At 49.5% G+C, this 13,467-nt stretch overlaps 1 protein-coding gene across 1 annotated transcript in view; it reads right to left on the bottom strand.

The window, feature by feature from the left end:
- Window positions 1-12,959, bottom strand: part of LOC146771209 (E3 ubiquitin-protein ligase TRIM11-like) — a 43,228-nt gene extending 30,269 nt beyond the window's left edge. Inside the window, exon 1 of the mRNA XM_085640292.1 lies at window positions 12,503-12,959. Within this exon, the coding sequence (XP_085496418.1) occupies window positions 12,503-12,916 (414 nt within the window). The 5' untranslated portion in view covers window positions 12,917-12,959. The remainder of the gene's footprint in view (window positions 1-12,502) is intronic.
- Between the last annotated feature and the right edge of the window lie 508 nt (window positions 12,960-13,467).

Here is a 13,467-nt window from a genome sequence, read left to right as displayed (position 1 = left end):
ATAAGGGCAAATCCATATGGTTTTCTTTCTGATTCAATGGTACAAATAATCATAAATACCGCACATAGTCCTGCACACTTAGGAGAGAAAGCAATGATAGATAGCTTACAGAATATATGGTTCAACAAGCACCTGCGTGCAGCAGCGAAACAAAAGGTCAGAACATGTATGATCTGTTGCCAATTCAATCCAGGTAAAGGCATTCCGATGGAACAAGGTGGATTCCATCCACCTGACCACCCTTTTGAAGTGCTCCAAATGGATTATATCCAAATAAACAGATGTAGAGGTTACAAATATGTTCTGGTACTAATGAAGCAGGTGTCCCTTCTGTTAGGGTATACCTGGAAATTCCATTGTGTGCGACATCCTGAAGCAGCAGGCCTTGTAGAAAGACATAATCAGACATTAAAAATTTGCGCAGACAAAGGTATAGATTGGATGGTAGCCCTGCCGGTTGCCCTCTTTTACATGCGAATTGTAGCTCATTCTAGAACAGGCTTATCTCCCTATGAAGTGGTCTTTGGTAGACCACCAAATATGTGGGGCACTCCAATGCCTAAAAGATAATAACATGCTGACAGATTACCTGGCTTCCTTGATGTCTGCACTACTCTCTTGTTGTTCGCAGGTTGCTGCCGCCTTCCCTGACAACACCCAGGTCAAAGAATACTCCATCGCTCCTGGATGAAAGGCGCCAAAGTCAGTGCTCTGGACCACGGGGACGGCCGTTAAAGTCAAAGTGCACCTTCACCACTCTTTTACAAAGGAAAAAGACTTTAAACTTGGATTTTGGATTTTGAACACCATTTTCTAGAGGAGAAAAAAGTCAGAACCCGTTTGATCAATTAAGTCCACTAGGTGGTGAAGCGGTTGAACATGTATTCTGGCTTGCATAAGATCTTGGACAATAATATTGATAAAAAAAGAGCAAGATGTGCATCACGATAATATGTATCAGCTTAATACTACATGCTATTTTTCCTCCTATTGCCTCACTCTTATACTCCTCCACTAATGATACCATAAAGCACACATTTAGTGATCTGCCATCCTATGAGCTATCATATCGACTTGCCTTACGCAACAATACCTTTATTCAGATGCTGCACCATTCACATCAGACTAGCAATGCTACAGACTGCTGGGTCTGTGGCCGACTCCCCCCCTATCAGAACTATAAGGGAGTTTTGCCCCTCTTTCTCTATCCGTTCACACACAATGGCTCCTGTGGAGCATGGTTTAGTTTGATTAATTCCCTAGATTCGAATTCCGCAGTTTATCAAGACAACTGGGTATGGGGAAACCTGAACTTAGTTTTGCTTAAAGTCTGCTACCCTAACAAGGAGGGACTTCCCAAAAGAACAGGACCTGATCTAGAACATGAAGTATATGGATTAGGTAATTTTACACTTAACCTCATGATCCTGAACGTTGAATCTGAAGCTACACCAATCTTGCCCGCCATGTCCGTATTCCCAGTAAAAGGGGAATTATGTATAAGAAAGAATGGCTCCATACACATGGGCCATAGTAAATGCACCACTGTAATAAAATTCAGTGATCAAGGCAAGTCTACATTTAGAGCTTCTCGTCATTCCTACTTTATATGTGGCCAGACCGCATATATACGCCTACCTCTAGATTGGGATGGTACCTGTTACATAGCATTCCTCCTACCACCTGTTTTCCTAGCTCCTCCTGATTATCATAGAAATACTCATTTAGTACACAATAGACAGCAGAGAGATCTCCCAATTGTCGATTACACTGAAACAGCATGGGAAAAATACACAGATTTCAATAAAGGTTTCTTTCCCTATATAGGTACAGTTACCAATAGTAAGCTGATACGTAGATTAACCAGAACCCTTGAAGCAGTAGTGAACGAAACTATTTCCGCCTTAGGCAATTTAACAGAAGAGCAGTCTGCTATGCGGATTGTTGTGCTTCAAAATAGTCTTGTCCTTGACGTTATCCTGGCCGATAGGGGCGGAGCTTGTAGGGTCATCAAATCAAGCTGTTGCATTTTTCATACCAGAAAATTCGCCATCTGTATATAAAGCCATAACTCGCCTTCATAAGATTGTAAGCCAGATACACCAGAATCCAGGCACCTGGACTTGGTCCGGTTGGTTTTGGAGTGTATTATCTACCTTTGGATGGAAGGTCCTATCTTTCCTAGGTATTGGCTTTCTCATACTATTCAGTTGCTGCTTATGCCTACAATGTGGACCAGCGATTTGTGGTCTGTGTGCCACATCGTGTATTCCACCACCAAGATTTTGTTCGTCCCAGAAGAAAAAAGAAGAACAAATGATGCTATATGAACAGATCAATGGATTGATGAAGATTGATATCTCTTGACGGGCAAGTAGGGGACAAGGAGGGAATGTGGAAATATGGATTTTTCTGATCAGTTATGTCCCCTATCTTGGACCCCAACGGTTTCATGTATGAATCACAAGTACATGTATGTTCCCTCCAGTTCCAGTTATGAAGACGCAAACACATGTGCGTCCACCGTCAACATGTCCTCTGTCAGATCCGCCATGAATAGGCCGGATATTCCATTCCTAAGTATGAAAGGCTACCGGCTTTATATGGTTCACTTATGCCATTTTACAGTCCAGGCAAGTAGGCCCTGATTCTGTCATCAAACTCTTCTTGCCTTCTGCCTCTGAAAGCTCCAGTCTGAGCCTGCATCTGTGACCATGAACTTTGTCTCATTCTCTGCACGGCTCACGAAGCCTGACATCAGCCTATTCTCTGCCAAAAACTGTATTTCACCTTCGAAATTATCTGCTCCGTTCCCTGCCCAATGCATTCCTGTCTAGTAGTTTAAGTAAACATTCTTCCAGCTACCGAGCAAAGGGCCCGGCTTCTCTGTCTTTATGCAAGTAATTCATAGCCCTGTTACCATGGAATATTCCTACCCCCTCGCATTTAGTGTAGACACTTAGACGCTTGTACACGCACTCACAGTCAATATAGTCAGTATAGAATAAGGTTCTACTCCGAGAGACCTTTCTTTTGGATAACATAGTTCTTTAAACATAGGATGTTAGATATGATTTGGGATTAGGTTGACATAACCCCAGACTTTTGTCTCCACATGTAGAGCTAAATGTCAAGTCCCTTTCTCCCTCTAGTTGCACGTCTATCACACGTCATGCGACTGCGCACGCATCTCTGCCAAATATTTCTGCTGACATTGCAGGATTCTCCAGGTATCCACCCACACATGACAAATTACCCATTATCATCAAGTGGACGCCCACATGGACGCCCACCTTCACGCCTACTTACACGCCCACATGCTCTTATCTCATTCTCTCTTGCTCTTTTGCTTACGTACAATTGAGAAATGTATATATACTGTACTCTGTGAATAATGTTTTGAGAATATTGAGAATACTTTTGAGCCCCTTTCCAGATCCAATTTTGGTGATGGAAATATTCTCCCTTTGACTCGAGTTATTGGAATAAATCCCTTTATGAACCTGATACCACAGACTCAGCCTCTTGCTTTATGCATGATCTTATTTATATTTTAAAAGTCTGACAGCGTAATATTTTATTTACCACAAAGTCACTAAGGAAGCCGTTGGGGCCAGGCGCGCGGCCGGCGTGCATGTTGGATAAAGCCGCATCGAGTTCCTCTGTGGTTATGGGGGCATCTAGCTGGTCACGCAGGTGATCTGGGAGCTTTTTGGGAGATATGTCTGTTAGAAAATCCCCTATCGTCACGCTCGATACGAGTTCCTTCTGCTCGTATAAGGAGGCATAGTAGGCCGTGAACGCTTGTACGACTAAAGTCTCCACCTACGTGATGCGATCCACAGCCTTTCTAAGATCTTGACACAAAAAGGAGACCTCCAAACCCACAGCACTAATCTTTGTGTCTAGGGTAACGCGGACCTGAGTGCTCGCGGCCAGCAAAGTGGAATTGTTGGCGACAGGGCTCCCGGTATCTGTGTTGCTCGTGCCACCAGGGGCTGAGCAAACTGGTCCAGGGTGCTTTGCTTGGAGGTGGGGACCACTGGTTTATCCTTGGCCATGATGGAAAAGGGAGGTGGTGAGGGGGAGCCATAGCGCAGTGTCTACCCCGCTTCTGATTGTATTTCCTTCCGCTAAAGATTCTGCCACGTATCTCCGATAGGCAACCTGCCACCTAGGTGCCCCGTTGGGGACACTCGGGTATACTACAGCGGGCCATGCCTCACGGAATCTGGCCGCCCTAGGCCACAAGCCCCACTAAGCCTAGCTCAGCTGCCTCCGCAGCCCTGGGTCAGCCAGCCAAGTAGACCGCCTACCTGGATCAGACTCGCCGGACCCCTAGCCCACAGGTCTTCTCACACCAGCTCAGTCCCACGGGGCCCTAGGCTGCAGTCCCTCCAGGATGTTGCAAAACGGCTGGAGCTGGACCCACAACCTTCAAGTGTGGGTGGTCCACTCCACCAGCCCTCGATGGGGCGGCTTCAGTATCCACTCTGGGGCGGGAAAATAGTGGCATGTCTCCTCACAGGCCCTTTATGTGAAGAGCCACCTCTGCTGTATCCCCAGCCGGGCCGTGACACCCTCAGCACGGGTCCCAAGGTCGTCGATCAGCTGCAACGTCGACTTCCGGCCGTCGCGGACCCCAGCCAGCGGGGCCCAGTGCCTGCCTCCACTGCTGTGTCTTGGTACTTTTGGGCCCCACGAGTGCCCCTAGTAGGATGGGAGGCGCAGGCGGGCCGGAGTACCCCCGTGGGCGCAGCCCCGGCCACAAGCAGGTCTCCTCTCTGGGCCCTCAGGCCCATCCAACCACGAAGGTTGGTCAACAGGATCGACCCGGGCACAGTCAGTGTCACTGTCTGCCCCGGTGCTCCTGGGTCGAAGGGAATCCCTGGGGTGGCACCCGGCCCTGCGGGGCACACCCGTGGCTCAAGGCGCCTGCCGGACCCCTTCGAGCTGCACAGGGTCGACCTTGAGGATGCCGCACTACCTCTCGCGTCTGAGCCGTCCGATGTGGGTGAGTCTTCTGTGTGGGGGCCGATGGCTATGCCCCAGCTGCCAGGGGCCACGACTGCCCAAGGCGCTGCTACACAACACACACGAGGGCCTCCATGAGCCCCGCGTGGCTTCCAGGATCTCCTGGGCACCCGCAACCAGGTCCCAGATCTGGCACCGGCCGCGCTGGCCACGGCACGTGACAGCGTGTGCCACACCCTGCATTACTGCACCTCTTCGTCTGCACCTGTTCTGCTGTGTACCATGACCATGTGACAGCGTGTGCCACACCCTGCATTACTGCACCTCTTCGTCTGCATCTGTTCTGCTGTGTACCATGACCATGTGACAGCGCGTGCCACACCCTGCATTACTGCACCTCTTCGTCTGCACCTGTTCTGCTGTGTACCATGACCATGTGACAGCGCGTGCCACACCCTGCATTACTGCACCTCTTCGTCTGCACCTGTTCTGCTGTGTACCATGACCATGTGACAGCGTGTGCCACACCCTGCATTAATGCACCTCTTCGTCTGCACCTGTTCTGCTGTGTACCATGACCATGTGATAGCGTGTACCACACCCTGCATTACTGCACCTCTTCGTCTGCACCTGTTCTGCTGTGTACCATTACCATGTGACAGCGCGTGCCACACCCTGCATTACTGCACCTCTTTGTCTGCACCTGTTCTGCTGTGTACCATGACCATGTGACAGCGCGTGCCACACCCTGCATTACTGCACCTCTTCGTCTGCACCTGTTCTGCTGTATACCATGACCATCTGACAGCGTGTGCCACACCCTGCATTACTGCACCTCTTCGTCTGCACCTGTTCTGCTGTGTACCATGACCATGTGACAGCGTGTGCCACACCCTGCATTACTGCACCTCTTCGTCTGCACCTGTTCTGCTGTGTACAATGACCATGAGACTGTTTGTGCCACATCCTGCGTTACTGCACCTCTTCTGCCATGTTCCATAACCATGTGCGACACCCTGCATTACTGCACCGCTTCTTCTGTGTACCATAACCACATGAGCATCTAATATAACCCTGCATTGCCACATTATGGGGCATATTTACAAGAAATGTTCGGAGCTAGGTCTTAAGCCAAAATTTCTAACGCCACGCTTCAACAGTTTCAAAACACAGGGATGTGCCGTATTTGCAAGAATGCGGCGCACTCCTGCATTTTCCCTAGTGATGGCACTAAATTTAGCTGCCTAGCGCCACAAGGGTGCCTGCGTTGCAGGGAATAATTGTTCATTTGCGCATGAACAAGCACTAATGGCGATTTGTAATCTCTATGTGTGCTTAAGAATGCAGCACATATAGAAGTTGGAAAACGTCATTTTTTGAATGATTGTTTATGTGCAGGAAGGGCCCCTTTCTGCACATGAGCAATCGCTTATGGCGAATTGCGCACACAAAGAAACAGCAAAAACTGAGAGAAATTAATCATTTCTCCTCGTTGCACCTGTTTAAGACCAGGTTTTCCCTGGTCTTATTTTTGGTGCTGCCCCATATTTACACCACCCTTGTAAATAAGGGGCAGCCTAGAAAAGCACTGGGATTTGTGGTGGAACGCACACAGCAACACCCATAGCCCCTCCCTTTACTGCAGCGGACTGCTGCCATAAGGGTCATATTTACAAGGTGACGCTACTATCTTCATATGAAAGAGGGGGTGTGAGAACAAAGGGGCAAATTTACAAGGTCTGGCGCATCTCTGCAAATCGGCAGGGATGCGCCAGAACACTTGCGACCCGCAAAACCACACGTGCGCCACCACTGATGCGCCGCATTTACAATGCGGCGCGCCGTGGCGCATGGATGGGCAGATGCGTGTCACATACCCTGGCAGGAATGCGGCACAGTGGTGGAGTCGCGTCGCAAGGGCGGGGGTGCCCTATGCCTAACATGCTGCATCAATCCTTACGCCTGCTTCAAGCAGGCGCAGGGTTTTAAAGCAGCATGGCTGTAAAAGTGACTCAGTGAATTCTTGTAGATTTCACTGCGTCACTTTTACGAGGCATACCTGTGAGGGAACGCCCACTCTGCGCTGGAACGCCCACATGAAACCTGACGCAGGTTTCATGTGGCGCAGGGGTTTATAACGTGACGCATCTCCCTAGATGCATCACGTTGTAAATACGGCGCAACATGGCGCATGATTTACATGGGTGCTGCGTCACAGAAGTGACGCAACGGCGGCGTAAATGTGTTGCAATGGGCTTGTAAATCTGCCCCAAAGTGAGCCAGGCAAAGTGTGTGTTTTCGTAGCACTAAAACAAGACACTGTGAAAGGTCAGAGCAGTGTCGTGCTGGAGTTGGCTGCCTGGGGTGTTCTGCAGAGGCGCAACTAGAGCCAAATTTCGGGGGAGGCTAATTCTTCCAGCAATAGGCAGAGTGGGGATGCAGGGGCTGTAAAAAGGGGTGAAAAACAACAGAGCCTCATTTACAAGCAAATGGTCTTTTAAAGACCTGTGAAGTACTGGGTGCGGCTGTGTGTGTGGAAGCTGTCTCAGCGCGGGGCAATGGGCGTTGCACGCTCTTCTCTCTCCTAATCATCCCACGATGATGTTGCTCCTGCACTGTGTAGGAGAGTAGGATCTGCTTCCTATGGTTACCCCGACTTTTTGCTGATGTTTCACTGTTTTTCGACTTTAGTCTGGCGGGGGCCCTGTAATCCAGGACCCCAGCCTAGCTGCTTCCTCTCTAAAATTATTTCATATACTTTAGATACACTCCAGATTGGATTCTGGGGTACCCTTATGAGTCCCTAGTATATGGTATACTATGTACCAAGGGCATAGGTACCCCAGAGGCCTACCAGGGGCTGAAGCATGTATTGTGCCACCCCTGGAAAGCCATCCAAAATGACACCCCAGGACTGCTACTGCAGCCTGGGTAAGGTGGTGCATGCACCCCTTACAGAGATGTAGGTTCACTATATCTCACTTATCACTGCACATACAAACCTATCAGTCACCCCTATGGCAGGCCTTATCAATCCTGAAGGCAGGGTGCTTGGTTATATGTGAGAGGGTGCCCATGCATGATCAGAGCACCCCTGCAGCCTTCAGAATCTATCCTCCGGGGTTGTCAGTGGTGCAGCCTGACCATATACTCTTAAGTACATTATAACCAAACGGTAAATGCTAACTTTGGACTGGCTGCACGGATACATGTCGTATTTGGTGTCTAACACCTTGGAATCATACCTCCACACCAGAAACTGGTGTGGGAGTATGATCCCACCCTTCTAGAGGGAGAGACATGGCAGTACTGGTATACCCAGTAGAAACTTAATACAGCCTTAGCATCACAAAATGGATGCTGCAGCCACAGACACAAGTCTGGCCTCCTACTGCTGACCGAAACTCCGGCAGGGGAGGCCTGGACAATAGATTTCCTGTCACAGGGAGGTGTAACCACCTCCCAGACAGGCTGATGTGTATTGGGACTGGGTGGGAGCACTCCAAGAGTGCTTTGAAGTCCTGCACACGGGGCACATTTGGTGTCCCTGTGCATAGCCCAGTTCAAACCGGTTGCAGGGGCTACAAGCCCCTGCTCTGGTGCGAAACTGGACAAAGGAAATGGGTGCAGCCACCCCTCTTTCCAAACCCCCCCATAGGTGGGTCCCCAGAGTAAGTCCAACCCCTTACTTGGGTATAAAGAAGGAACCCCTGTAACCAGAACTTTAGATATTCCTGGACGAAACTCTGCAACTGAATCCTGGACCTTCGACAATCTGTTCAACGCCAGATGACTGAAGAATCTCCCTTGGAGTAAAGGAGTTACTCCCCTGATTGGCAGGCACCAAAGAAGCATCTGTCCGGTCTGCATCTCCGAAGCTCCCACCAGACGCCGAAGACTTTGCAATGCCAGAGGTGGATTTCCAGACTTCCCAGAGGCTGACCCGAGTCCCCAGCAAGGCTGAGACCCGTAGACCTCGTGGGTACCGTGGAACCTGAATCCCTGGACATCGATCACATTTGCTAGTGCATCAGCTTCTCAATGTTCCTTGAGGCTGTGAATTGGGTTACTCGTAGCCCATACACTGAGCAGTGACCTCACCGAAGGTTGTTGGCCTACCCACTCCGAGTGACACGTGAGCCACCATTGATTCTTCTCGACGCATCCTTGCGATCAATTGTCTGTCGACTTGTGGGTCCCTGAGAAAGTAACTCTGGCTTTCCTTGGGCTTTCCTGGTTGCTCCAGACGTGCCCTCACTCCTCCTTGCTGGGGGAGTCCCTCGGACCTTAATGGTCCGCACCGAAGCATTTCTTCTATTTCTGCGTGGGTTGCTGTTGCCAAGGCTTATTGGGTCCAATCCGGATACCGACACCGCAGCACTCGACATCCTTCGTGGGCAGCTCGAATCCAGCTCCTGGTCATCGTCGACACCTCCTGGTCCTCGTGGCTGAAGAGTCAAACTTCACCTTCTTCACCAGAAACCCCCGACATCGGTGTTCATTCGACTTCCGTGCACCTGGTCACCGGCAAGTGACCCAGACTCTGTCCCCTCTGCTTTCAGGTCTTCTACATCTTCGATCCAGGCTTGGATCTCTTCGGACACTTCTCCTCGTCCCGGCAGCAGCACTTTGCAGCAGTTAGCCATTGAAAACGACGACGCGACCCGACACCATTTGACACCTATGCACCCGGCTTCCCTGGGGGAGGTAACACGAGTACTCCGATGCTTCCGTGGGTGTGGGCCCTAGAACCCCTTAAGTCTAAAAGGGTTAGCTGCAAGTCCTCTCCTAAGTGTCCTTTATCTTTAAAAATCTAACCACGACATTCTCTATAGAAGCTAACGGAAGCTCGCGGCTGTGTTGTCACACTGCACACGGTCCCCTGTGTCACTACCTTCGGTGGTTCCTTGGGGTCGCAGCAATTCTAGAGGCTCTAGGCCTGTGTCTAGTTCAGTCGTGGTTCTTATACCACTATTTTAGTATAGGGTTTGGTACGCGGCCGTACGCCCCTAGGGCTAACTGTATGTTGTGCTTATTTACTGTTGATATTTGCCTTGTAACTCATAAAGAGACTAGGGGGGTGTGTTTTAGAATAAATACATATATTTTATATATACACCTGGTGAGGATCTCTTTTCATTTGGTCATTTCAGAGATTATAGACTTGTAAAACAAGCTGCTTTACATTCCTTCGAGACTTAGCCTGAAGGCTGCTCTCCACAGCTACCACTAGGATAGCTATCAATAAAGGTTGTCTTTAACTTATCATCAATAAGGGTTGTTTGGACTGATACAAGGTGCCCACTAGAACTAGTGGACAGCATATACCAGGCCAACTTCTCACACACTGCAAAAAGAGAAGGGAAATCCTGAGAGAAAAGGGCTCTCTTTAAAGGATTTCCCGTCCCCTATAACGTGGCTCACCTGGCGTGATGTCTCCACTTCTCAGTAGTGAGCGATGTGCTTGCTCTCACTGCAGTCCAATTAAAAAAAAGAAAACGGACTACCTTTGTGTGGCCCGAAAATACAGCCCGATAGAGATCAGTTTCGAGGCCCCCTAAAAATAACTGCTGGTGCTCAGACCCGGACAGACCCGGCCCACTTAAAGCCCTGCTTGGTATCACAAAACACCCACATGCATATGATTTCTGATTATCTGCAGCTGCTTATGTGGTGCGAGGTGAAAACCTCGGGGCTCTGACAGACACCCAGTGGGATCTTCTGCAGTTTCTTACATGGGTCACACTCTGAAACGCACTTACAACTAACAAACTTACCTAATGCGTATGGTAAGCCTTCTCTAGTGACCTGCGGAGACTCACAGAGTGAACGGTGATCCCTGAATGATCACAGCTATCCCTTCTCCAGGGACTCATGGAGGCCCACAGAGTGAACTGTGATCCCTGAATGATCACAGAGGTCCCTTCTCCAGGGACTCATGGAGGCCCACAGAGTGAACTGTGATCCCTGAATGACCACAGATGTCCCTTCTCCAGGGACCCATGGAGACCCACAGAGTGAACTGTGATCCCTGAATGATCACAGAGGTCCCTTCTCCAGGGACCCATGGAGACCCACAGGGTGAACGGTGATCCCTGAATGACCACAGATGTCCCTTCTCCAGGGACCCATGGAGACCCACAGAGTGAACTGTGATCCCTGAATGATCACAGATGTCCCTTCTCCAGGGACCTGCAGAGACCCACAGAATGAACTGTGATCCCTGAATGACCACAGAAGTCCCTTCTCCAGGGACCCATGGAGACCCACAGGGTGAACGGTGATCCCTGAATGACCACAGATGTCCCTTCTCTAGTGACCTGCAGAGACTCACAGAGTGAACTGTGATCCCTGAATGACCACAGAAGTCCCTTCTCCAGGGACCCATGGAGACCCACAGAGTGAACTGTGATCCCTGAATGATCATAGATGTCCCTTCTCTAGGGACCCATGGAGGCCCACAGAGTGAACTGTGATCCCTGAATGATCACAGATGTCCCTTCTCCAGGGACCCATGGAGACCCACAGAGTGAACTGTGATCCCTGAATGACCACAGATGTCCCTTCTCCAGGGACCCATGGAGACCCACAGAGTGAACTGTGATCCCTGAATGATCACAGATGTCCCTTCTCCAGGGACCCATGGAGACCCGCAGAGTGAACTGTGATCCCTGAATGACCACAGATGTCCCTTCTCCAGGGACCCATGGAGACCCACAGAGTGAACTGTGATCCCTGAATGATCACAGATGTCCCTTCTCCAGGGACCCATGGAGACCCGCAGAGTGAACTGTGATCCCTGAATGATCACAGATGTCCCTTCTCCAGGGACCCATGGAGACCCGCAGGGTGAATTGTGATCCCTGAATGATCACAGATGTCCCTTCTCCAGGGACCCATGGAGGCCCACAGAGTGAACTGTGATCCCTGAATGATCACAGATGTCCCTTCTCCAGGGACCCATGGAGACCCACAGAGTGAACGGTGATCCCTGAATGATCACAGAGGTCCCTTGCCCTCTTCTAGGAGGCGCAACTAACCTGTGACCCCTAAAATCTGATTTAAATGCTGTGTATTCCTTTGTTGGAATCATTGTATGTCTTCATTAGTGAACTCTGAACATCCACTCACATACCTTGTGCTCTTGGACAACCATTTATGTGGGACCTCCACACCCAAAGACACTGCATCTTCTATTAGACTCCAGTAGTGTATACACTTGTGAATCCTGAACCCCCACACACATACCTTGTGCTCTTCTGCAGCTTCCTGTATGGGGTACACTGAATGACTTGTCACCTCTGAACACTTGCACACATAGCTCCCGCTCTCAGGCAGCTTCCCTGATGGGGCTCTCAGAGGGACTTTGTGAACCCTGAATTTCCAGACATACCCTGTGACCTTCACTTGTCATTCCAGAAAAGCCACACATACACACACACACACACACACACCGTGTGCTCCTTAGTAGGTTCCTTAATGGGGCTCACACTGGGACTTTGGAATCCATGAATGCCCACGCACATACCTTGTACTCCTCTGCAGCCTCCTCTACAGGACTCTCTAAGTGATTTCTATGGTCCTTGGACTCCCGGCACACCAAACATATCATCCTCTGATCCTCTGCACAGAACAGCAGCAGTGCCTGGTTATGCTTCTCACACAGATTCTCCTCCGGGGGCTTCACGGGGGGCAGATGAAGCTGTTTTAACATTTCCACCATGTTCCCCAGTTGCCTGTTGGGCCGGAGGCTTTTCCCAGAAGATATTTCCCTGCACTGTGGACAGGGGAAGTTTCCATCTCCTCCCTCCCAGCTCTGAGTGATGCAGGAGCGGCAGAAGTTGTGTCCACAATCGATAGTCAACGGATCAGTAAAATATTCCAAACAGATGGAACAAGTGGCCTCTTCCTGGAGCTTCCCGAGCTGAGCTGCTGTCGCCATGATTCAGAAATGTAGGAAGTGAACTTTGGTTTTAGTTTCTCTCTTTGTGAAGTGGGTGTGTCTGTGCGTCTGCCCCTCTCTGGCTGCGCTGGGACTTCCGGGTTCATGTTACAGTCACAGAGCAGAGAACTGACTCTTCTGCTGCTAGTGATTAACTTTCGGGTGACACCATTTACGCGTCATGTGGTTTTATTTCGAGGATCTGTAAGTGCAGAACTGGAGCTTGTAGATGGGTTTCTGTAAAATCATCTGTGTTATTTTTTACAGGCCAATTCTGCAAGTTCGCTTTTTAAAATCTTTTAGGAATCTCATAAACATTTCTAAAATACTTTCAAAAGTGATTTCTTCCTGTAATTGTTTTTTAATTTTTGTTTGAAAGGCTGAAAAAGACCAACTTTTGCTCGTTTATCAATGTTTTTACTGGCCTTACCATAGCATTGCTGGTCAGGCCGGTAAAATAGTAGTTTGTGTGTGTGGGAAGAATATATTGCTGCCTCTTATTGTCTGTTCTGTATGTAAAGGACACTTACACTGCTGATGCCCTGATCTAC

The sequence above is a fragment of the Triturus cristatus genome, unplaced genomic scaffold, assembly GCF_964204655.1.
Source record: "Triturus cristatus unplaced genomic scaffold, aTriCri1.1 SCAFFOLD_255, whole genome shotgun sequence".
NCBI classification, from domain to species: Eukaryota; Metazoa; Chordata; class Amphibia; order Caudata; family Salamandridae; genus Triturus; species Triturus cristatus.
The sequence above is the reverse complement of the archived record's forward strand: the minus strand, read 5'-3'. Positions and strand labels throughout refer to the sequence as shown.